The sequence below is a fragment of the Plectropomus leopardus genome, chromosome 7 (genome assembly GCF_026936395.1).
Source record: "Plectropomus leopardus strain MGB_pleo_1.0 chromosome 7, ASM2693639v1, whole genome shotgun sequence".
NCBI lineage: Eukaryota > Metazoa > Chordata > Actinopteri > Perciformes > Serranidae > Plectropomus > Plectropomus leopardus.
Window position 1 is genome coordinate 15497571 of NC_142182.1, and position 26841 is coordinate 15524411.

A 26841-nucleotide genomic window follows, 5' to 3' on the forward strand; every position below is an offset into this window, starting at 1 on the left:
TATTTAACAGACATTCATATGCTGACAAAAAGACATGAATCAACTCAGGCGTGCTGTGCAGTCAGCTGGTTGAGTTTAAATCCTTTCATGCATCTGTTTATTTAGCTGTGAATGTGAGCGTACATACAGTACATGCTGATGTGTCATGTGCATGTGAGTGTCTTTAAGTAAGTGATGTCTCCTAGATTTGCGTAAGGAAAGCAGATGGTGCTGTGAGTAATGAGGCAAAAAAGGTGCTTTTAACTGTGTTTCCTCGTTTAAATGATCTGTTTCAGCAAACATGCAGTATCAGTGAGCACACACATCTCTATGTCTCTTTCACACATCACGAGGCAGATCTGCAGCACACACACCACACACACACGCACACGCACGCAAGCACACTGAACATCAAACCTCATGGGGGCCAGGATGATCTTGTTGAGCAGGTTGTGGTGGAGCTCTTTGGCCACTTTGAGGCCAGTCCACTCCACAGCCACAGAGGTGGCCAGACACAGGACGATGCCCAGGCAGCACAGCACACTGAACACTTTCAGATACCAGGAGTGACTGAAGACACAGTCCTACAGAGAGAGAGAGGGTTATTTAAGACGTGACTGCGACTCTGTGTGTCTGTTTGACAAAGTGAGAAAGAGAGCGGGGGTTTGCTTGTACTGTAATTAGAAGTAATAATTAAACTCTGAGGCCGCTTAAAAACAATCTGTCAAATGTGACAAAAACCAGTGAACCTTGAAGAGCTGATCTGGAAACACTGGAAACAAGACAGAGATGTTATTCACTCCTGCGCTCCCTCCATTTTCTCCTAAAATCACCACCTACATCTTTTTTTATTACATATTCACACATTTCCATCAGATATCAAAATTGAAATACAACCAGTCAAAATCCAGTTTGACAATAAGTTACTCTGTTTTCTAATACTGAAATGCACAATGCCAACATTTTCTTCTGGCGACTGGGCTGTTAACTAATGTCTATGGTATCAGGCCAGACACTTGCATGAAGTGTCAGTATTGTGCCAGAGTTTGTGTCTGATAGTACAAGACTTCTAAGTGTTGCCACATGCATTCGTCTACAGCACACTGCAGATTAGATATACCTGGCAAATGCACACCGAAGCTCAGCCAAAAAAATAATGTTGGCATTCAAGTGATAATCTGCACTTAAGTCTATATTCAGTCTCTCTCACTCTCTCTCTCTGTATGTGTGTGTGTGTGAGAGAGAGAGAGAGAGAGAGAGAGAGAGAGAGAGAGAGAGAGAGAGAGAGAGAGAGAGAGAGAGAGAGAGAGAGGACTGCACTGTTTCTATTCAACAGGAGGACACAATCACTTCAATCTACTGTCACCAGCCCCAGATAACTTTGTATTTATCCTCTGCATGACTATGTGAAATGTGACTTGTTCACATGACTGACACACACCAAACATACTCATATAAACCTGTTAATAATAGAGCAGCTTCACTGGTCCTGCAACATGACGAACTGAAACAGCTGATGTGTCACGATGTGTGAACAACGCAGCTTAACCTTCGCTGGTATTGGTATTGCCTTTCAAGCATGCAAGTGTAACTCGGTGCTTTCTCTGAATGTGCATGTGTTTTGTGTGCTTGTGTGTGTGTGTGTGTGCCAGTTCAAGACTATATTGGGAAAGAGGTCGCTGACGAAAGACGAGCTTTAAACTTGTCAATCGCACACACACACGCATGCATGCAGGCACGCACACACACACACAGGTCATATCAGTTATCTGTGATGTTTTTCACTCATGGACTAAAAGCCTCATTTACTGATTTCTGCAGATATTTCAATCATTCAACATGAATCAAACCTGCATTTTTACATTTACCAGCAGCACTTTCTCGATCAGTGCATTCTTGTTAGTCTAACATGCAGATGAGCCCGAGCTGCAGTTATCTTCAGGGTGCACTAGCGAAAGCTCCATCTGGAGCTAGCAGTGTCTGTGTTTGTGTTTTAGGTCAGCTCTGCTCAACTGAGATACACAGGAGAATAAGTGAGAAAATTGTTATGTAATTTCAATCCAGCATAATTTAAAACAACCGCTGACTAGCTGTTTACTACTTTTCCATGCATGATTTTGTTTTAAATAAGATCTACAGCCATTATTTTCATTGTTGATTGTTTATACAACTTATCAATTACTAGTATGGTCTATAAACCATAAGAAAATAGTTAAACTGCCAGCAACGATTTCCTGAGGCCCACAATGATAAAATTGCTTGTTTTGTACATTCAGCAGTCAAAAACCTAAAGATATGCAGCTTACTGTCACATAGGCCAATGTTTCACCACCTTTTTGGCTTTGACCCTTCAATATAAAAGTGTCAAAGGTCTGTAAGTCACAAGCTTTGACCTCCAAACTTAATTTACTCATCAAAGACATGCCAGTGAAGGTGAGAGATGCCACAGGTGTCCACTACCACTGCTTACACTTAAATAAGAGGTTGACATGTATGGATGTCATGTTGAAGTGTCGGCTTGACTCTATTTGAATTTATTTTCAAGGTTCAAAAATCTAAATTCTTTATTTAAAGCAAAGATAGGAGATAAGAATGCAGATTTTTTTTGTGAAACATCTTGTGAAACCCTCAGATGTGTCCTGACCCAAAGGAGGGGTCTTGACCCTCGGGTTAGGTATCACTGGCATAAGACGCAGAAGAAGAAAAGTCGTAAATCTCCACTGACAAGCTGCAACTGGATAATGTTTGGTATTCAAAAGAAAAAGAAAAAAAAACTTAAATGATTGTTGTTTACCCCATGAAAGGTGCAGACAATCAAGCGCTGACTCTAAAAACTGCTGACCAATACAAAAACAAAGATCATTTTGACCAGAGTAATTTTTTTTTTAAATCATCTTAATCAAAAACTCAGCCTCTCACCTGAACAGCGGTGCAGTTATGATCTATGGCTTCGATCTTGGCTGTGATGACACGTGACGTCCAGTGTGCCAGCCAGTAGTCGATAGCGACCATGAGGGTGTGCTTGAGGAGCTGTGACAGGAGGAGCAGGGTGAGCAGGAGGAGGCCAGCCGAGGACAGGTAGGTGCCACAGGAGCGCCAGGGGATGGTGGCACGCTGACGCATTACCTGCGACAGGTTATCATCATCATCGCTCTCCACGGATTCCTCTGGGATCAAAAGAGGTGAATTAAAATGTTAAAAAGTTTAGGTTCTGTTTGTCTGTTTTCAAAGAGACAGGACACCCAAACATCAATAATATATATTTTTGCTCTTACCTGCAGTGCTATCTATCAATCTGGACTGTTCTGGTGTGAGTTGGCGAGCGTCATACTGGCGTATCACGGTACAGAAGGGAGCGTGCATTTACTAATGGAAAAGAGAATCTTGCTCGCGACAGCACGAGCATTTGTGGCGTTCTCCTTGGCTGAGCTTTAACGTTAGCCAGCTCCGTGATGTTAGGTGAGCTTGCAGTAGATGTGCGCTTCCTTCTGCGTAGTGATACAATTGGCAGGTGAAGTTTATTTCACAATGTCTGTGCGCTGTCTTGAGTAACAGGTCATGATTTCTGGAGAGAGACACTGCTGTTGAGTTTTTCAGTGTATTTTTTTGGAAATTTTGGGCACCAGTGCCAAGAGCCATCCTGTTTTATTATTTTCAAGAGAAGGCAGACATCTCTATGGCCGATATCTCCATCACTCAGCAACTCACACCAAAAGAATCTAGACTGATAAATAGCACTTCAGATAAGAGGAAAAACATGAGCTTTTGATTTGGGGGTCAACTGTCCCTTTAAGTCTGAGATTTGATCAAATTAAGTTAGAGAATTATTTTGGTAGGAAATTGTTGCATTTTATAATAAATGAATGTGCTTTACATAAAAGATTATTTTACTGTGATCTCCTCTGCTGAAATCCGCTGCTCAAATGCTTCTGATGTTCCTCCTCCTACCCTCCTTCCTAGATATTTAATTATCTTCATTTTCTCTATCTGTCCGTGTTCTTTGTCACGTTTTCACATGTTTAAGATTTCATTCTCTTGTGTGTGTCTGAAGAACCAATACTAATACAGGACAGAAAAAGAAAAGAAAAAATAACAGAGAAAGAGGGCCAAAGGAGACGGAGAACCACAGAGAAGGTCAGTTACGGCTACAGCATCTTTATTCAGGTTCTTTAAACACCAATAGATGCTCATTCCCATGAGTGTTTTTCAGGGGCAACGGAGCAGCAATCACACACTGACTGGCATTGACAAGTTAATGTTAAAGACCTGCCGCCTCCTCTCTGCCCTTGCTGTAAATTTATCACATCACATCATGCAGCAAGCTTTGGACCATGAGGCTGCATGTGGGAGTCTTCAGAGAGGAAGCAGGAGAGTAGAGGAGGAAAAGAAACGGAGAGGATGACTGTCAGAGCTAAACAGACTACTGCTACCATCATCTACTGTGAAATCATGCTGCCATTAAGTAGGTTTTAAGGAGCAGGAGTGACAAATGTTTTGGGGAAAAGTGAGAAAAATGATGGATAATGAGATTCTAAGATGATGGGAGAAGCTGCGAATTGCTTGCAGCGGCACGATGCCACAGACTTTTTTTTTTTCTCTTTCAGTCCATGCTTTCTGGCCACACCTGCTCGATCGAACACGAGGGCAGCACCTGGTGCTGGAGCCATCGCACAAGTCCACTCAGGGGTGCCACCAGCACACGGGAGACAACACAGAACACAGATAAAGAGTACAGCCACTGCACTTTAGCACCTCCCACTACAGCTGCACATTCAACAGCAGAGACACACACACACACACACACAGATAAAGGATCAGATCAGGTGTTTAGCTGCAGAAAGAGGCTGCGAGAGAGAAGCTGGTGTCATATCTGGTTGCTGAGAAAGCCTGAAGAGAAGCCAAGACGTGAGACACCAGACCCAGAAGGAGCATTTAACACCCATGTAATGTTTGCTTTTAAATAGACAGGATAGAATAAATAAAGAACAAGGGATGACAATGATATACAAGGAATTTGTAGTCATTCAATTCATTGCAAACATTGCAGCAGGTGTTAACATTAAACATAAGCTGATGAGCTTACGCTTTAATGTAATGTAATATAAGAGGGGCTGCTCCTCAGCCAATAGCCATAGTAGAACAAGCCCCTGTTATTATCAGTGTACACATAATAATTACAATCTGGCTGAAATCAGTAAAGGAACGACTGCAGTCACACACACGTTATCAAGCTGTTGTTTCCTGTGACCTCTCACCTTCCTCATCTTCTTCAGTCCGGGCGGCCTCTCTGGAGTACATGGCCCTCCGCAGGTTTTTCCTCTCCATGTCTGTCATACTCGCCGCCTCCGTCTGCTGGAGTTGACATAAAGGTAAACATGTGAGTTTCACAATAACACTTAAGACTATCTCTAATTTGGAGGGACATTAAAGGAATACTTCACAACCAAATAACCATTTGTACTTCAATTACTCACCCCATGTTACATTGAATATATATCAAGACAATTTTGATTTCTTTGCGTGCCTTTGCAGTGAAGAATCCAAAAACAGAGACTATTCTTGATTAACTAAGGTAAAGGGGGTTCACATTTAACAACAGCAAAACTAGATTAAAACATTTGCTTAGAAACTCTTACCATGGAGACGTACAAGACAACAAAGTCGTCTTCCTGAAGAATTCAAGGTAACATGGGGTGAGTAATTGATAAACAAATGGTCATTCGACGCCCAAAGTATTCCTTTAAACAAACATTTAGGTGGTAAAATGATCATTACAAGCACCACAGGTTTTGTTGAACCCCTCCAGAATGTAAAAACTCTTAAATTAATGAAAGTTTATAGTCATTAAAGGCTTATAATAATTTTTAATGTGCGGTCATCACCGTTTCGAACTCCTGGTCCTGTCTGTGCATCAGGGTTTTCCACTGCTCAAAGAGTTCAGGCTCAGAGTTTTGGATGTCTTTCAGAGTCCCTTCAGTCTGGATGGTGCCATCTTTCATGGCAATGATCTAGTAATAAGAAAACAACACACACACACACACACACACACACACACACACACACACACACACACACAAGTAGATAAGAGAACAAGAAATTGAATCATGAGTATTATTAGCTAACAATGAAAATCAATCTTTAGGCGCTCTGGGATCTTTCTGAGATAAACAGTCTGCATCACAAGTGAAACAACGAAATGTTTACATCATAAATAATAACACAGCATCACAAATGAACCAGCTCATCAATTACTGTGACTATTAAAGAGTTACAGATCTGCAAGCCTAACATTTATCTAGTTTGTTAAGATAAAAGCTGAAATTTCACACACACATACACAAAGACAAAAGCCAGACAAAGCCTGGTCTTACCCAGTCTGCATGTGGTAGATACTGAAGTTTGTGTGTAACCAGCACCACCGTCCTCTTCTCCTCTCTCAGGAGCTTGAGGATGCCGTCCTGCATCAGATGGTCACTCAAATGGATGTCTAAAGCAGAGAATGGATCATCCTAAAAAACATACATACACAAACATTTACAAGAATTTAGTGGGAATAAAGATTTTTCTGTAACATCAAATATTTATGATTGGATTTCCTTCCTTTTATCCTGTTGTTTCCCATTCTCCATGAGCATCCAACACAAGTTTTTGACCTACGTTTGATTATACAGAGCAACCTGTTACCTCTGTCTTTTTCTAAATTGAAGTTAAAGTTTGGAGATAGGCAAATTTAGCTGTTATTTATCAAAGACCCCTACAGTGAAAACCAAGATCTGAACTGTATTTTTAATATGGGTGAAAGAAAGAGTCAACACCATGGCTGAGCATTTCCATCTTTAAACTGCAGTTTACCAATAACACAAACACAGATTCAGACTTCCATGGGTTGTTACATCACAGAGGTTCATGTTATGTATTACCATTTACAAGCAGAGTTGAGTGTTTAATGAGCAGGTACACTTGAGCTGCAGGCGAGTGACTGAGTGACAGGGATAGTTTGCATAATCATAAATTATTCATAGACCACGCATACTAAACAAGGCTAAGGTGAGAGTTTCATCTGAGCCATTTTAAGGCATGAAATATATATTTTTTTTATTTCTAGGGGCAAATTGTCTGGGTTTAGTTCTTTAACTGTGAGGGCTGGCTATTTATTTTTGTAATATGACAATAAATTTAAAATATCTTACAGCTTTAGTTTACCAAAAGAGAAAAATTGAAAACATTACTGTGGCCTCTGAGAAAATCTAAATATCATCTCTTTTTGTTACTGATTTCAACACTCTGTAAATTGAATAATAAACTGAGAAATAATCTGTAGATTGATTGACAAAGAAGACCAAGTTGCAAACATGTAATACAAAGTGATCAATAACAGAGGCGATATACTTTCTCAGCCCTGCAGCTGAGCCTCAGAGAGCGTGTTGCTATTTTTGTCATTTAGGAAGACACCAGAAATAGAATCACATCTGAGTTTCCAGGTGATGCTTCAGAAACAACATTTCACTGTAAATACTTACAAGACTTCCTGCAACAAAGGTTAATTAAAGGTTCAATCCAACAACTGAGATCATTCTTTTGATTGAAGACGTGTTTGTAAAGACTCACCAGAAAGACCACGTGGGTCTGTTGGTACAGGGCTCTGGCTACACTGATTCGTTGTTTCTGTCCACCTGACAGGATGATCCCCTGCACCAGAGGGCAGAAAACTTTATTACAAAGAGGGTTGAATAACATGATTGCATCCTTAAATGTTTGTGGCACTCGCCCCAAGAGCAAAAAAGGAGATCACGGTTGTTTCCCACATTACTAGTGTATGAAGGAATACAACATGACAGCACTTTGGCTCAGCAAGGTCAGTCCAGCTCCTTATATCAAATCCTGGCTGCACAGCAATGATTACAAATGATTCTGCAGCACAGTGAGCCACAGTGGGAGCTTTGGCCAGGTCTGGAAAATAATAAGACCACAGAGGAATTCAAAGAACATCATATATTTTACAGTGATACTGACCCGCTCCCCGATCTCTGTCTGGTCCCCTTGTGGAAGAATGTCGATGTCAGGCTGAAGGGAGCAGGCCTCAACAACAGCTTTGTACCTGGCGGGAACAGAGGCAGAATACAGATGAAGACAGAGAGCAGCTGCTACAGCCAAAAGGAAACTATGGGCCTTCTTGGTTGATAATCTAGACAGCAAAGTAATTTGAATGAAACATATCTTACATGTTACACGTATCTTTATCTAACTTGCTGTTTTGTATGCATAACACAACCCATAGAAGTCACAAAAACTGAAAATGAAAAAAAAAAGAAGAAAAAAGTCAGCAGCCTCTCTGGTTCAACTTGAAAGATTTAGCCCCGAGCACTCAATCAGACTCGCTTCAGCAGACAGACACAGAGTAAAGGGATGAGAGGCAGACCCAGAGAGCACAGACACACACAGGGGACAAGGTTCAGTGCTGCTGTCATTCATTCATGTTCAGATTTAAATGTATCACATGTTGTTCAATTACCAGAGCTCTGACAACTTAGTCGAACAGAAATATGGGGTCACTCGCCAAAAAAGGGGGATTAATATTAATGATTCTTACCAGCTGGATACTTTTAGTCTGAATCTAAAAATAAACAATGTCTCTTGTAGCACAGTGCCCAGGAAAATACTCTACCAGATGCATTGGCTTCAATTCAAAGTAGCCTACTGAATGTCGTACATGCAGAACAACGTAAGATGCACCCTAAACACCTGCACTGTAAAAGTATTGTTCTACCAAGAGTCCATCAAGTGACATTTAACTTTTAGGTCAGATTTAGCGGGCTAAATCTGGCCCGTGCCACATTACTTTGTGACCTAAGGACCATTTTCTAATCTAAAATGAAAATAAATTGATCCACATAGAGAAGTTTTTTGTACCATGAATGTAAATAAGATGCCACAGCACACAGGGGAAAACCGGACCTCAATTAGAGTGCCCAGGCTTTCCTTTGTAAGCATTATTCATATATTAATTATTAATGTTTGTTGATGCCTTGCCTCCTGTCATTTTGTAAAACTAACCCACAGGCAAAGCACCATGCTAGCAGCTCTGTGAGGCATTGCTTAGTCACAGTGGTGCTTTGATCTGAATGCCAAGGTTAGCATGCACACATGCTAACAATGACAATACTAACATGCTGATGTTTAGCAGGTATGTTTACCATGAACCATATTAATAAAGTTTCATTGCATGCTCCAAAGGACTATTTAGCTAATTGATTTTGATTTTTGATTTTGATTTTGAAAGACTGAAGAAAAGCTGAGCTATAGACTTGGTCACACTTAGGGAGAGTTGCAACTCCAAAGCCAGACATAATGCATCGTGGCAGGCAGGTGCAGACTATATTTACAGTTGATTTAACTTTGAAATAACTGTGAATAATTTGTGCCTTAAGTGACTGTTGTGCACATGATGTGCACAAAAAGCTAATGAATGACGCGGCAGTGAACACGGGTGATTACAACAGTCTCGACCCCACAGCATCTTTTCTTGGAAACACCTGGTGCTGCAGCTCGAAATTGAGTTAGCTGCTTTGAATCTTACCAGAAAATAAATTGAGAGCAGGACAGGACAGACAAAGACAGGGAGAAAGGTTGATGAATGAAGAGAAAGATAGAGAAGACAGCGAGGAGAGGCAGTGCGGGATGGGCAAACATCTCCACAGCAGCAAACCACAACGATCTGTTAGATGTATTTTATAAAAACAGTCAATTTGACCCAGAGAGAGCTCGGCTGTGACCATAAATCCAAGCAAATGACCTTTTTGAAAGACCATTTGTTGTGAGAGTGAAAACTGTGAGTGTGTGCAACTGTGTATGTCAGTAAAAGAGAGTGTGTTTTTTGATTGTATTCATGCAGGGGTAAAAGCATGTGGTGTTGAGCCAGAAGTGAGTCAAACTGTAGACACTCTACATAGTGAAAAGACACCTTCAGCCAGAAAAAAATCCTGGCTGAAGGTGTCTCACAGTTAAAACATGTTATTTTGAAAGTTACTATCACTCTGTTGATGGGATTCAACACGTCCAATTAACCACAGTGGCCTCAGGGAGCAGAAAGGTTATTGGCTTAATTTCAACTTAACAGTTTGGCCTGATAACACGTTGATTACTGTGTTATAATAAACAACTCTGAATGTCATAAAGGAGAGTGTCAAAAACACCTCATTTTAATTGTAATTATGGGTGTCACAGTGACAGCACTGATGCAACAAAATGAAGTAATTATTAATTAATCTAGACAAGACAGCTTACGCACTGTTGTTACTTACGTAAGAGTACAGTCTGAAAAGCTTTGTTCAATGTTGCAAATCAAGAGAAAACTAAAAAGATTAAAACAAGAGTTCGCATTGAAAACAGGATGCTGGAATGCAACCTTAACAACTACCAATAAACAGATATTAATGTGTGCTCAAAATTATTACTGCACTCTTATATTGAACAATTTGTAAACAGAGGCCAATTAAACCTTTTTTTTTTTTAAACTGTCGACTTCAGTGAAATCATATAATGCCCAAGAAAACTTGGTTAGAAAACATATTTGTGGTTAGGTGTTTCAACAAAACACTTTCATCATCCCTCTCTACAGCAGCACCTACAGAGAAGCTCAGTAGAGTTTAAACAAATGTAACCATCATACCATTCTTTGTTGGGTTTTTTGTCGTTGGTTTGGTGCAGGTGTGAGGCCTTACCTCGGTTTGATCATGGGCATCTCAAAGGTGATGTTCTCCACCAGCGTCGCATTCAACAGCCAGGGCTTCTGGGAAGCGTAGGCCACAGGACCTCTCTTCCTACCAGAGGGTTTAAAACACATCCAGAAGTGTCAAACAATCTGTTCTCTATGTTCAATTTTTACTTCTTAATGAGGTTTCAGATGAGGGTTAAGACAGTATTTATCCCCTAGACCACAGGGATTCAGAGGCTGATGATGCAAAATTATATCAGGGGAAAACATGTGAGCAAACGAAATATCTTGTTTTCTATTATTTTCAGTGGATTTCTAGAATTAGCATGAAAACTCTGCTTCCGCTCTGCTGTTTATGGCGATGCATCTCCATAGAGACTGCCTTGTGTGAAGCCAGCTTGTTTTCATTCCCAGAGTGTCAAATACGGCAGCTTGTTCAGTGGCCGTTGGTGTGTGTGATTCTGAGGCACAAGGCCCCTTTTAGCGTCGGTATGAGATGTACCAGGCTTTCAACTAACCAGCAGTAAATGTAAATGGATCTGCACTTGTATGGTCCCAGCTTGTTTTGATTTTATGGTGTCTTGTTAGGTCATACGGGCTGGGCATAACTGTGCACATAACATAAGGATAAAAAAAATCATTCCTTCATTCATGTAAAGCATCTTTCTAGTCTTACGACCACCCAAAATACCTTCAACTACATGTCCCACCACCCATTCACACATGTATGGCTGAGGCTGCCATACAAGGTGCCACCTGCCTCCAGCTTGAATGGTACAGGTATTGGGAGCAATTTGGGGTTCAGTATCTGTATCAGTAACGTATGTTATTTAGTTAATGTGACTTATGTCACATACATCACATGACATAGTCAACAGCCTTTTCTACACAGAGACTGCGCTACAGGGCTGCTACAAAGCCCCTTTTTTTTTGCCACCTTTGCATTTTTTAACATGAACCCTCTAGGACTCTTGTGACTTCTGGGGCTGGCCTATTGATCGTCCCTAGAGTTAAAATAAAACTTGTTAAGGCAGCGTTTTGTTATCATGCATCACAAACCTGGAATAACTTCCTAGATGACGTAAGACAAGCCCCGACTCTGAGCACTTTTAAATCAAAGCTAAAAGCCTTCCTTTTTTTATACCACCTTCTCCACCCAGTAATGACGGCAAACTTATTCCTAAACTTTATTTTAAGTAGTTTTATATAGTCATTTAGTTTATTTAGTTTAGTTTATTTTTGCACCTCTTCTCTGCAATTAAGCTATTTTTAATTGTAATTTTTTTTTAAATTGTAAATCATTTGATTGATTTTAGACAGCATGCCAGCATTGTGGAAACAAGCGGCGTGAAAGGCATGACATGTAACAACAGCATTGGCCTTTAGTGTGACATAAAACATACACATCGGCAGTGCTTTCTAAACAATAACAATGGCATAACGTGGCAATGATAATCATTTACCAGCCTTGTTTTATGGCGGCTGAGTTCTTCCCCTGCTTGGAGGGCGAGGAGCTCCTGAATCTCATTGTTTTCCCAATTTGCGGACATTTCGGACTGTTCTTCTTCTCTGAGTTAGCCGAGAACTGCTACTTCCGTGCTGTTACTACCTCCTGTGGCAGCTTAAGGTTGAGACAACTCTGTCCCCCCATTCCCAAATGGTAACTTATATACACAGCTGCAAGGCAGCATAATGGGGCATATAACTTACTTAAATTATGTAAAAAACACACTTTTTTTACTGCAAATACTGATTTTTTTTTCTCTTAAACCTTACCAAATAGTTTTGTTACCTAAATCTGATTCTTTTGAAAAGATGCTGTGCATATTACAAGAGAAAATTAAAGCTCATCCCTGATGCTAGACGGATACCTCGGGCATTAAGATTTGAAGTGTAAAGGAGTTGGAGGGAGAACTTGTTGGTGTTGCATGTTGTTGTCTGAGCTCACCTGATTTCTCCATCACCTGCTGTATCTTTGTCTGTGGGACTGCAGAGAGAATATTAAACACACACACACAAACACAAACATTATTAGATCAGTAATACTGATTACTGGCTCCACCTTTATGTTATAATGATTAACAAAAAACAAACTAACACTCAGCCACACATATACTCTTCCCTCACTATGGCAGTCATGTCTGAGCAGGCCAACCACTGCCCTACATGAACACATCTATCATTAGCTGTGATCTTCTCCTTTCTAAAAATAACGCCCGCCCCCCACCCTATCCCAATATTTCTTCCTGTAATTTGCTGATATGGAAATCAGCATCAAGCCAATTGGACTCTCATGCATTCGGCTCTTGGAAGATCTGATTCCTTGGGCTGAGATTAGTACGTCAACACAGGGCCTGTGGCTGACGGGATGTTTGTTGCTGTTTGCTGGTATCCTGTTTATCTGGTGTATGTCTCACTGTGAGCTGTGCTATAACTGTAAAGGCAAGGTGTGAGAAGAATGACATGTGCCTACGTGCTATAACATTAAACTTCTAGAAATGTGTAAATGTATTTCTGGCATCAGCATGTGTTGGAAACTTGCAGACTTATCAAATTAACAGACAGATTGTTCTGACTTTCTGCTCTGTAGTGAGGCACTGCTGCTTGAACTGTGTGGTAAATATGAGGTTGTTCATAAACAGGTGAGGGAAATAAAAGGAAGTTCAATGAAACAAACTGGTTTCTCTCCATTTTAACTACCTAAAATGTTTTTGAGCATTTCATCCTAAGAGGAGACAAAGATAAATACTGTGAATTAATAATTCATAGTGAGTGAGAGGAAATTAATAAGGAAGTAGGTGTTTTATTTGAATGTTATGTAGCCCAATAAAGACATATATATATATATATATATATATATATATATATATATATATATATATATATATACACACACACATCCTACGTATTTGGTTCACCAGAAAAGTTTCATAATGCCATCAACAGACACACAGAGTGAAAGTTTCATGTTCTGTCAGTGTCTGGTTAGACAGTAACATCCTGTAACGAGACACCAGCTGTCAAACATGCAACATGGATGCCTCATTGTGTGCGTGTCTGTGTGTGTGTGTGTAAAAACAGTAAATGGCTTGGCCAGTTGCGTTACAAATAGAAACAATAATTCCATAGTAGATCCAGTGCTCTAAAATAGCAAAATTTGCATTTGCATCAGCTAAACCAGTGACAATTATGAGCTGACAACAGAGCTTTATTCATAAGATGTACATATAGTGTCCACTATCATTGATGCAGCTGCAACAGCTGAATGAAATGTCCCTCCTCTCCTCAAAAACAGAATAGCACAGGCTGCAAATAGTTTTAACGTATACATACATTTCAAACTGACTTTTGTCTTCAGAAGTCAATCTTAGATATTTATGCATGTTTGAAATTGTTATTTTAAGAACTAAAGACACATGATGGCACTTGCTTAAGTACATGTTTGGGTGTATGGGTTTTTTCCTTTTTATGCTAACTTACCTTTCATCTCCTGCAGACTCCAAGTTTGGCAGGCTGCAGAAAACAGAGGAAAAAAATATATAAATGGAGGTTTGCATAACAATTTGGCAATTGTTCCTCATCAAAAGTTGTAATATTACCACAAAAACCTCACAGATACCAGGGGACCCTTATGAAGGCTGCTTACGTAATTTGAAAGAGGCCTCAAAACTCACATAAACTCATGTTTTTGGAATAAATTAAATGCCTCAAAGTGTACACACATAAAGTATACACACACACGCACATAACCATTCACATTCAGACTCCTTAAGTCAGTAATATCCGATGAGCTTTGCACATGCTCAGTAAAAACTGCAGTGTATTTTTAGATTTCACAAGTTGACACCTCTCTCGTCCTGAGAAGGTGACTCTGATCACGACCAAGCACAACCTGAAAGCAAAGGCTGATTTACACCAATTTACTGCAGCAGCTGTAGGATCACAGCTGTTAGTGAACTGGTGACTGATATTTAAGAGGCTTTGACGTGCTACAAACATACATGTAAACACCACCGTGTGTAAAAAACAGGAAAGGCATTAAAGTGAAGGTGTCAGTAATTCTATGCAAGAGGTGTTAAACTGAACTTAAGAACTATAAATAACAGAGACTGAGAATAAATGCAAACAATCAAAAATGAATGTCATGTATTCATAAAAATGTTTTGGGTGAACAGTTATATATTTAAAATGTACTTTTTAGTGAGTTGTTTTGTGTGTAATTTTCTCTCCTAAAATAAAATAGAATAATCAATTTGAGAGGATGTACCGGTGAGCCGTATAAGCTCATGCAGTGGACCTTCCCCCGCCTTAAGGTTAAAAAAAAACCATCAACAACATAAATTGGTAAAATAAAACTCCATTTAAATAAAAAATGGATTCACACAATGAAAAGAGAGCAAAGCAGCACTGTTCAAATATCATTCATACAAAACTGTAAAAGTAAGAGAATGAAAAAGAAAAAAAAATTCACATTGCAAATTATACATTTGCAACTTATTGCCAATACAAATATTACTTTGAAATTTTTTTTTAATTAATGCAAGCTCTCAATAATATAGCTGTCTTTTTGTATCCATGCCATGGTAAGATACTTCAAGCAATACAGTGTTCCTGGTTTTCCAAGAAGGAAGTAAACAATCCAGTATTAAAACAATTAAATAGCGAGTTGTTGCTGAAGAAGTTAAAGTAACAAAGTTGATGGAATGGCAAGAGTGAAAAGGCATAACCTAAAGACCACAAAAAATTAGCACTTGTGTTACAACTTTCTGTCAAAGTCAAACAATTTTGCATAATGTGAAATTCTCTTTTCTAAGATGATAATTTTCCCACCTCAACTGTGTTATATGTGAAACTAAAACACATAGTGGAAATGTATAAAATAAATACTTCTTGAAAATAAGTGAAGCGTGATGACAATGTGATGTTCTTGCTGGGAGCTGGAGATTTATTCAATCATCGGTGCTAAACTGCACTTACACACAATGGAAGCACCCCTTCAGAAAATTACCTCATCACTTAATGACACTTAAAAGAAAAAAAATGCCTCAAGGTCATGAAAGTCCTGGAAATTCATTGGTAAAATGTGAACGGACCCTGTCTTGAGATCAGTGGGATGTATGTATGGATGGCTGATTGTCTGCTTATCCTGCTGCCATGGTGCAAACAAAGCAATCATGCACAAAGTGGACTGCTTACAGCTTTCATCTCTGACTGAAGGACCGAGGGCCAATTCTCACTGACGTCAATCAACACCTCTCAGGACTGAAGGTCACATAAAGGAGATTTCAAGAGGAAGATGTACAAGACAGCTTCTGTCAGCAGTGAGAAACTCACGTCTTATCATCAAAGCTGAGGAATTTCCCAGTTTTTAACTGTCTTTAATTAACTTCAAGTTCTTTTAAGTCCTGTAAAAATGTCAGGGAGTAATGGTGCGTGCACACTGTGATGACCACGCCTGATAATGATGATGCCCTATTTGTCAACAAACATTCATAAGCTCTTTTCTTTACTGACTTTTCTGGTTGAATATCTAAAACCCAGCTACAAACAATATATTCCACAATAAAGTGATTGTTTTACCCTCTGTTTTAGGATACTGGTTCCCAACCTGAGGGTGGGGTCCCCTACCAGGGGTCACAAGAGCTTCAAGGGGTGGTAGCAAGGCCTTCTTGATTGTAAGAGGTGTTAAAAAAAAAGTACATACCACTGAATTTGTATCTTGTATTGCAAAAATCTAGTAATATATATAATATGGACAGAGAATCTTATAAAAAAGTTTCTAAAATTGGTAATACACAGTACAAAATTGACTCAAAATACATCCAAATCACTCACTTTATATAATCTTCCTGCAGTTACTCTGTTCACTGTTGGTAAATTGTAAAGCTTATCAGTTGTTCTGTACTGCTAATGCATTGAATAATATGTGAAATATCCATAAAATATGTCACTTAGTCAGAGACTGTCAGTTTCCTCAATGATAGAAAAAGGGGTCCCTTAAGACAGAAGGTTGGGTGCCACTGGTGTAGGTCACATGCTCAGCCAGCTGAAGTTAACTACATCAGCAGATATGGTTTGGTGTCAAAACCCTGCTGTCCAACTGGCCATGCTACCTAGTTTTGACACTCTGGATCTTACTGCGCACAAGATATTCAACCTGCACCGCTTTCACTGGATACTGGGGTCAAGATACAAATAGTCATCCAATTTAAGGAGAGAGAAATCCCAGACGCTCCCTGCTCTGTGCCATATTTGGAGTGGAAGAACAGAGGGGCAAGAGAGAGCAGGTGGGCGTGGAAGAAGGGCAGTGATTGGGTGGATTGAGATGACAGATTTGTAAAATATTGAGTCTGTAAACATATCACTCCCCCAAGGAAAGCTGCCCCACCTCATGACCTATAATTTCACTTACTCACAGATTTTAAACTAATCAGATACTCAAAAGCAGTGAATAGAGAGCTGATGATGTTGTCATGCGGCTGTGCCATCATTGTAACATACTGAAAAATAATACTTTTTAGGTGATTATGTAAACAAGTGAAGCATGGTGAGCTCAGGTGGAGCGCTGAATACATGAAACCCGTCAGCTGACTCCGAGCCACCAATCATCATCGGACAAGTCAATGAGGTCATCTTCATAAATCTGACAAGCTTGAATGCGCACTCTTCTGATTAGTCATGTTGTTTACTCCTGCCAGGCACATGCTGCTCTTATCTATCCTCCGTCTGCTTCATGTTCATCTCTTATCTCAGTGATTTGTTGATTTGTATCCACTTGGTTTTATGATGTGCTCAGTCTTTGGGTAGACTCACAGGCCCTTGCCCTCAGATATAACGTTTCATGCATGTGCAGCTCTAAATGTGACTGACTGAAACGCAGCACAACAGCAACAACAGCAGACATGGTGGAAACATAAAGACAAACTCCTCTGAATGTGTCTGAATGCTTCAGTAAGGCAGAGACTAAATGACAGCTCCTTAGTCTCTCCCTGGGACTCTGATGATAAGTGAGAGAGTTCGACGCCCGCAGGGGTTTGCAATCCAACCTAATACTGGAGGGCGTGCCAGCTCCACAGTGTGAATGTGTGCGTGGCTGCCAGGGACACAGTGATGATCAAGTAGCGGGATCTAAACTTTGTTGACAAATAGAGACTGATAGTGGCGCTATCCTGGGGAGGTGACGAGACACTCACATGCGGGAGATAGAAGCTAATGACTCCCAGAATGCATCAGGCGGGGAGAAAAGGATTCAGTTTCCGCTGAGCTATTTCAAATGTGCTCTGCTTTACTAGAGGTGCTGGGTTTACTTTTCCTGAGAATGGCCTTCCACATTCTGCATCAAGACCTGCTGTCTCATTTACAAAACTGTGGGGAATCCACAGTAAATGTTGGTACAGATACCAATGAGGAGATGCATTTGAAAAAAAAAATCTAATTTTTGAGCATGGAGTTCATTCTTTACCTTGGAAATATACAGTATATGTAAAAGTATTTTTTGGAGCATCAGGCCTTGTCCAACAGCCTTCTTAGTGAATACATCTATTCTTATTAGCTGAAAAAGTGGTCTGCGTTTGACTAACTTTGTAGAGCATGAAATGATCCTCACATTCCTCTACACTCTATCAGCTATGAAAAACCTGGCATGTCATAGTGAGAGATTTTGATGCTAATTGCATTTCCTTGTCAGGGACGTAGAATTTATCACTGCAAGAAAACATTAATAAAAGGCTCCCTGACAGACCAATTACTAGAGAGGTTTAAAAAGCATGAGTCAGAGTACCACACCGGCTGTGGATGATGAGAAAAAATTGCCATGAGATTGACCAGTGGCCCGGGTCTGCATGAGGAGTAAATTAACCTTTCACCTTTAGACTGGATGCCATTACAAGAATGAACACTTCAACACACAGTACAGGGATTTCCCTGAGAGCACATTTACTGTTTTTTAAGGCAATTTAATTGAATGGATGGACATGTGGTTGATGTAATGAGCAACTGTTAAATAAATTTATGTTAATGAGACCAGCACCTTGTTAAAGGAAAAGCCTCAAATGCACAGAGCTTCATTTCATTAAGATAAAGGAGACATTTAATCACTAACTCCAGATAATTAAGACCAACAATGATTAGTGTCATCTTTAACCACCCATTCAGCAACTTGATATTTAAAGATCATCACAACTGTTTTCACAGATGACCTTGTTTTGTTTAGTTCGTTACATCTTTTAAAATTTGATCAAGCAAAGCTACATAATCAACCTCAAATGAAGGAAACGCAATCATTTTAAATGCAAAAACTGAGTTTTTTTTAGGGAAAACAGTGAATTTGTGACCGACCTGTTCCAGGTGACGGTTCCTGATACTCTCTGCATCTCTCCCAGCGCTGCCAGCAAAAGAGATGATTTTCCACAACCCACCTGCCCTACAATCATAGTCAGCTTACCTGAGACATTAGAGAAGCAAAAAAGTAAACAGGTCAGTGACAGAAGGAAACTGGAAAGAGTAAAAAATCAGGACAAGAGTAAAGGAGGCAGCCAGAGTGTCTGACACTCACCAAAAGGAATCTTAATGTCCACATTAGAGAGTGTTGGTGGTCCATCTGTCCAGGTGAAATAACCGCTTGTTATCTGAGGAAAGCAGAGCACAGACTCATCTAGATGTCAAGCAGAGATTGGAGCTGTAGTTGACAACTTCCCCCTAAAAAATCTTCTGTCATACATAAAGTCATAAACGTTTTTTACAACTAAACTGTACATTAAAATGTTGCTCTGAAAACATTTGAAGCAAGAAATAGGCAATACAGTAACAAAATCTTGATTCATATTGGATTAGCACTGCCTGGTTTGACAGTTCGGCCACAGTTCACAAAACGTGTTTGATATGATTGACAGCTGCTTTAGAGACTCCTCGGCTTTAATTGGTTGTTTTCCCTGATCCGCAGTATATTCTCGCAAATGCTATTAGTGGCAATAGAAAAAAGGAGGGAAACTATTTTTTTTCACCATATCTCTTTCTCATATAATACTTTGTGGATGTATAGACAGTTTCAGTTAATATGACAAAAAGATATTTTCATAAAAAAATACCCAACTGTAACTTTAGCTCTTTAACAAGTAAACAGTAAACATGTCATCCATCCACAATAATGCAGAGTTGCAGTGAGGCAATAAGAAGTAATTGTGGCCTTTTTCTTATTCAACTAATGCAGGAGAGGAAGGAGGCTTTTCACTTGCACAAAGGCAAATCACCACAGTTTGAAATTTTCTAGAGCTAGATATTATAGAGCTAATTTTCCCATATTTCATACAAATTAAATCAGCAGCATCCCAGACATTAATAACTGATGCCAATAGTGCAAGTCAATGCAATTTTGAAAACTGCAGTGCCCGACTTTATAAGCATCATTCCAAGTTATGTCAAAATGAGTCAAGTTGTGATGATGAAACCTCCAGCTAATTAATTCAACTCTGAAAGTGCAATCTGTCTCTGTTCAAAGGATTTTCAGATACTGGGGATGAGATTCATTTAATACACCGAAATAGGTACAATACATGCTCTCTATAATGCTATGTAGACATAAATCAAGACCTGGGCGTATGTCCTGCATTGCTCTTTTTTTTTTAAAATGTCACCCAGTTGTTGCTACCTATTTTGGATTTTGCTGATATTGTGTCATACTTAATATACTCATTATACGCATACTTAAAAGCTCTAGACTTAAAACAAGAGATGATTGTGCCTTTGAAGTAATGGCTCCATCACTGGAACTCTCTTTTATTAGGTATACAGGCTGCAGCGTCTATAGAAACTTTTAAAAAATTGAAGATTCATCTATTCAAAATGGCCTTTGTCCCATCCGAATTCGCTTGTTCCATATTGCTTCTGCTTTTTGGTCCTCAATTGCCTGTTGTTGCTCTAACTTTAAGGTGTTCATTTTTATTTTCTTTCTTTTTCTCTCTCTTCCTTTTTTTGCATTTTTTGTTGTAATGCCTTTGTTTTTATTGACTGCATGTTTTATTGTTAGTTTTATTGTATTTTGTGACACACTTCCTTATCTTTTAATAACTTAAAAGGAAACTTCAATATTTTTCAACCTGGCTCCGTTTCCCATGTTTTTGTGACTAATGGGAACACCAGCTTTTGAAATTGGTCCAGTACTGAGCGAGAACGCTGCAGCCGGCAGCCACAAAACAGGCTGCAATGTAATCTTCAGGGTGATAGGGAAGCTTTTTGCCACAAACAGGCTAAGATTGTTGTTAATAATGTTTGACAACATAAGGGAAAGGACCCTAGGGAACAATCAAATGGGTTTCTTTCTTCTTCGATTTTTTGCCTTTTTTTTCATGATACGGTCTGTTTATTATTGTCTTTCTACAACAACTCAACTTTTCAGAACAATTTCAGAAAAAGACTTCCCCTTTAGCAAGACGTGATTGAACACAATAACAAACAGAGCAGATTCAGCTTAAGGTAAAGAAAAACATTTTATTTCTCTTTGGGGTTCTTTCCATAATGTTTTCAGACATTTGATAATAATAATCTGATCCAGTTGGTGCCAAAAACAAGCACTTATTGTGCATGTACATTGGTGGAGCGATATTACCCCACTGGACTGCACTGCATCCTGTTGTGCGTCTACCACTTTAAGCACCCTTGTTCACTGCTAGAATTATTTTAAAAAATGTTGTTCCCATTAGTCTCTTGGACAAAAAACATTGGAAAATAGGGTGTATGTTGAAAAATATGATTTTAGATTTATTATGAAAAGTCTTACAAAGTATTTTATACCCATGACTGTAAAATTAATGATATGATCAATGCTTTCAAATTGATTTTTGGTTCATATTCATGTTTAACCTCACGAATTTTGATTACACAATTTCACGCTTTTTACAGTTATGTACCGCAGTGTATTAATTAACTCAGTCCGACCAGCTGTGGCTCTCTGTCTCTGCAGTCTCTACAGTGACATAAAGCTCTGTTTGCAGGCTACCATTTCAGTGGAATCATTTACCACACACTTTTAATCTGCTCCATCTTTTGGGATATTCAAAACCAGCAGATTCAGTTCAACATAACAAGAGCACTGCAAAACATCATTTACTGATTTTTGTCCCTCATGAAGAGAAATCTCTAAAGGTCATAACTGTTACATGGCTGATTTTCACAAAACCCAGACAGAGTGTGTGTTTGCCCTCATTAACTCAGTCAGTGTTGTTTGAAATGAATGACCTTTAATAAGAAAAGGTGAAATGTTCATAACTGTGGAGGCAGCTCTAACCTCTACATGAACACTACAAAACTGCCAAAACCAGGAGGAATATTTCATTTTGTTTCTAACGGAGCGGCGTCTGCTGCAGGATGACACACTGTCCTTTTTACTCTCTCACCTTGATACAGATGTCTTGGTCCACGTCCTGGTAGGGTCCGTCGCCTTCATTGTCCCCCTGTGACCTGTAGTTGTTCCACTCGTCCCTCGGGGGGCGCTTCCGGTTCACCACCTTCAGGGGCTGGAGGTATCGGAAAAAAGAGGAGGAGGACGATGTGGGGAAAGGTTTAGAGGATGACTAGAGGAGTGTTGTGTAACATCAGGCATAAAGGACAAACAGGTGAATGGAGATATTAATATGACGACGATAAGGTGGAGGAAGAAAACAAAATTCACAGCAAAATGAGACAGCCAGGAAGCAGCAGCAGGGGAGATGTTGCTGCCTGGATCAAGCAAACAAAAAAAACATGTGTGTACATGTACTTACCACAGCCTGGTATCTGTTTTGGTTGTGATTGCTGGAGCCAGAGGTTAGCATTGCTCTGGGCTCCTGCTCGTCTCCAATCTCATCGCTTGAGAAAAACTCGCTAAGCTTTTGAACACTGCAGATTAAACACAGGAGGAACAAAATATAACAAAATGAATTAGTGCAATAATTCGGCATGATATTTTCAAAACCTGCCTATGTTGTGCTGAACTAGTAGACGTACACAGGCAACACAGACATTGAATAAGTTGAGTTTCATTCATGCAAAGATAACAGCATCCCTGCTGCTTACTGTCACATCATGCATTCAGTGAAACAGATTGGAAAATCTATGTGATACGGTTCACTAACAGCAAACACTTACATATCTCTATATCTCTGAATGAATCACTTATCTTTTACCTCGCTACTTAATTGAGAACATATGCTTCCCTAACATGGGCCATCTAAATCTAATCTGTGCTAAATGTCAGATCTGACACTGGGACTAATTTTCTTCAATTTACACTTCTGTATAATACATTAAGAGACAGAGGAAAGTGCAGGTAACAGGTCACAGTGAACACTGTGTGAGCAAACACACTGCAACTGGGTTGTAGTATATTATCATGAGAGCATGATAAAATGAGAATCACTCTTGAAACACAAAAAGAAGCAGTCCACAAGAGCAAAATGACATTAGTTTTGCATTTTTCATTAGTTTCTACTTTATTTTGTTTTTATTTATTCATTTGATTTTTTAACTCAGTTCATTTCGAGAGCAGCTTTGTTTGTTTGTCAGGAGCGAGATTTAGGAATCTCAGAATAGGTATTACAATACAAACACAACATTTTATGAAGCCAATTGACTCAGTCATGTAGACATCCCAGTCTCAATAAATGCACAAATATTTCTTGTCCTGTTTATTTTTATTTTATTTTTAGTTAGTTTTGTAACTACCCTTTTTTAATGGCACAATGACCCTGCATTTACAATATTGTCGATTAGCCTATTTCTCCTCTACAGAGAAATATTTTCTGAAGTCGAGTTTTGAAAATAAACTGAATCTTCACTTTTGTTTCCGGTGTCTGACAAAGTGTGCCACATCACACAGTCCCAAAATAGACACCTCAAAGGATCACAGGCAGCCTCCACATTCAAGAGAGAAAAGTCACTCTGATAAGGTGCTTACATCAGTACAGTCATATTAGCTGACCTCCTTAAGGCCGATATAGAAAATGAGTGATGTCAGTTTCATCACTTCCGCCCACTGTAAAGATGGAGTTAATGGGATTTACACTGACACGCTCTCGTTGCCTAAACAGTCTGATGGAAAGGGTTCTGTGTCACTGACTTTATGAGACACCTTTGGGAGGCGGTTTCGGTCCATTAAGCAGCAATTTTATTCATACTTGATTTTGTTAATGATCCAAGTGTACAGATTATAAATAAATAACCACCTCAGGTAAAACAGTGACTGTTATTTACAGAACAGCCAAATGTTGAAGATTAGATTTTTCCTTCTCATTTTCCTGTCTATTTATATGTGTAAAGTAAATACTTCAGTATCTATCACACACACAAACTGAGTAACCAGGGTGTGTGTTAAACAGATATTTTCAGCTATTATCTTAACCAACTGGATAAATGGTCGATTTAAAGATCCTCTTACACTTTGATAGTCAAAGTAATTAATGAGCTGGTCCATTTGTGATGCTGTTTTATTATTTATGATGTAAACATTCCATTGTTTCATTTGCGATACAGACTGTTTATCTCAGAAAGGTCCCAGAGCGCCTAAAGATTGATTTCCAGTGGTAGCTAATAATACTGCAGATTGCATTTCTACTTCTACTCTCTGTGTTTATGTGTGTGTGTGTATGTTTTTTTATTAGATCACTGCCATGAAAGATGGCACCATCCAGACTGAAGGGACTCTGAAAAACATCCAGAGCTCTGAGCCTGAACCTTCTGAGCAGTGGAGAGCACTGATGCACAGACAGGACCACGAGCGTGGCCGATGTCTCCAGCACTTGGCAACTCACACCCAAACAATCTAGATGATAAACAGCACTACAGGTAAGAGGAACTTGTGTGCTTTTTAATTTGGGGTGAACTCCATTTAATGTTTTCCCTTTTAAAACTGAAGTGAAAATGACTCCACAGCTCAAACGTAAAGTTAATAGGTGCTTCTGCTTTTTTGCGAGTTATTAAACTATTGTTTTCTGTCTTGAGTGTGTAAACACATCTTGTGCAGTAGAGCATTCCCCTCTGCAGCATGTACGCTTCAGAAAGTTTAATCATTTGTACTCTAAAAGCCCTATATAGGTCTGTCAAAATAAAAGAAACATATCCATCAATTTCATCACTCAATATGATGAGCAAAGCAGCGTGCACAAAGGGAGTTGTTGACTTGTGTAGCATCAGTAGCAGTGGGAGCAAGATAGATCTGTAACTAATCACAACAGATGTCCTGACTGCCAAACTAATTGTGAAGCTAACTGCTGAAATAAAGAAGCACAACATCCCAGTTTACTGCAAAACAGTGACATGATGCATTTTGTTACATGAACAAAGGCTGATCCGATAATGCAGCCGATCCATCTACTGCAGGAAAAGGTCGAGTATTTCACCTAATCATGTTGCTTCTCACTACTCTGCTCATTGTCAATAGTGTTTCTGTTGTCACAGTTAACATCTTCATCTGCATATCACTAATTCAGACATTACCTAACCAATAATCAGTGTTTCCTGGTTTATCTTCAGATTATGAAACTGTATTATTTGGCTTTTTTTTAATTCATATGAATGAATCTGAGGTTACAATCAGCTGTGAAAACATATTTTAGTCTCTTACCTAACAAGAGCCTTGACAGTGGAGCGCACCACACTGGAGAGCAGGAAGAGGGGGGTGACCAGGATGTGAAACAGCGACAAGGAGGCAAAGGCCACAGCTGGGGACAGATCAGCGTCCTCGGAGATGTGAACATGAACCACAAACGTCTGCAGGATGAGAGGCAAGACAGAACAGCTGAGGTTAGTCTCAGCAGTATACTTTAATTAATAAAACTGTGTTCTGTTCGACTGGACAATAGTCCAGTAATGACCTGTTCAAGGTTAAACACCATCAAAAAGAAACATGGCTCATTCTTTAGTTGTGAGCATCAAGTTGAACTTGAGTTTTCCCATCAAGAGTTTGAGGAGCACGATGAATCAAATCACAGATGAATCACTTGTCTATGTCTTTTGTTTATAATCGTCCCTCTCCTTGGTATCTGTCTGACTTTTCTAATTTGTCACCTCTCAAGTGTACAAGCATGAAGGACTTCTATAAATACAGACAGGATTTAAGGTGGTGCTGTCAAAGAGTCCTCCACTGTGTTACTGGGAAATGTCAGTGGACACCGTCTCTGCTCTGTCCTACACGCAGGGGGACAGTCAACAGGATGCTTTCTGCTCAGAGGTTATTGACTGTGTTAATATCCAGACACAACTACAAGCATTGTGAGCAAAGCATACTGGATCTTTTATATTTAGGTGAATTAATGCTAAAACTAGAACTTAAACTCACCGTCAACACAGCTGCGATGGGAATGGCTGCATTCATGAAAACTGAAAGCAGAAAGGAAACAGACAGGAGGATGTAAGGGCATTTTCCAAAACGTTACCAGTGATAATAAACAATGTAAAGTAGGGGAGAACTATTTTAGAACTTTTTTTTCTGTTGCTTAAGTACAGTCTTACAAAAAAGCAGTGGTTTAGTCACGTCAGCTCACAGGTAAAACTTAGTAACCCTGGTGTTTCATGTAAATGTAATGATTTCTTGGTCATGTATGGGATAACAATGCTCAGTTTACCTTTGGTTTCATAGAAACCCCAAATAAACCAATTAGACTGATTAAAAAAAAAAAAAGAATACATGGCTGGGATGTGTGTCTTGGACCAGCAGACTGCATGCTAGGTAATCGAAACATCCCATGTAAGTGAACTTGTTGTTCATCATTGTCTTTCCTCTGCCCATTATTTTCTGTGATGGACCATTGTCAACTGTGCAATAAATTCAAAATGTCGTAAAATATAATTCATGTCAAGATAAAAACAAGGTTGTTACTGCTGCAGTGTATTCTTGCATTAAAAATATAATCTCAAAGAATGGAACCTATGGTGATAAGTAGTACGCAGTACTTCCTTGTTCAGCCACATAAAAACAAACCCCCCAGAGACCATGCCAGGCTTTGAAGCCTAGTTCGCACTACTGCAGAGGCTATGGTTTTAATAAGTGGGCCAATGGGTTTATTATCACTGTGTTACTTTATTCAGTGATGGATAGTGACTCAACAGACATTTACTGAAATGAAAATCTTTGAGATTATTATTTTAATGGTCAAAAAAAATCTTGGTTTCTATTATAT

The 26841-nt window shown here is 39.4% G+C and overlaps 1 protein-coding gene across 7 annotated transcripts in view; it reads right to left on the reverse strand.

Annotated features, from left to right (window-relative positions):
- Positions 1-26841, reverse strand: part of abcc8 (ATP binding cassette subfamily C member 8) — a 68391-nt gene that overhangs the window by 12434 nt on the left and 29116 nt on the right. For 2 of the 7 annotated variants that reach the window (XM_088080022.1, XM_088080026.1), the window contains 17 exons: positions 26001-26041; positions 25287-25432; positions 22450-22564; positions 22084-22260; positions 19248-19320; positions 19031-19136; positions 14174-14206; positions 12642-12680; positions 10701-10799; positions 7993-8077; positions 7588-7668; positions 6351-6488; positions 5862-5987; positions 5232-5331; positions 4604-4669; positions 2899-3146; positions 397-563 (listed from right to left, as the gene is read on the reverse strand). In XM_088080022.1, the coding sequence (XP_087936148.1) occupies positions 397-563; positions 2899-3146; positions 4604-4669; positions 5232-5331; positions 5862-5987; positions 6351-6488; positions 7588-7668; positions 7993-8077; positions 10701-10799; positions 12642-12680; positions 14174-14206; positions 19031-19136; positions 19248-19320; positions 22084-22260; positions 22450-22564; positions 25287-25432; positions 26001-26041 (1840 nt within the window). The remainder of the gene's footprint in view (positions 1-396; positions 564-2898; positions 3147-4603; positions 4670-5231; positions 5332-5861; positions 5988-6350; positions 6489-7587; positions 7669-7992; positions 8078-10700; positions 10800-12641; positions 12681-14173; positions 14207-19030; positions 19137-19247; positions 19321-22083; positions 22261-22449; positions 22565-25286; positions 25433-26000; positions 26042-26841) is intronic. The other 5 variants (XM_088080023.1, XM_088080024.1, XM_088080025.1 and 2 more) reach the window with 5 other exon arrangements.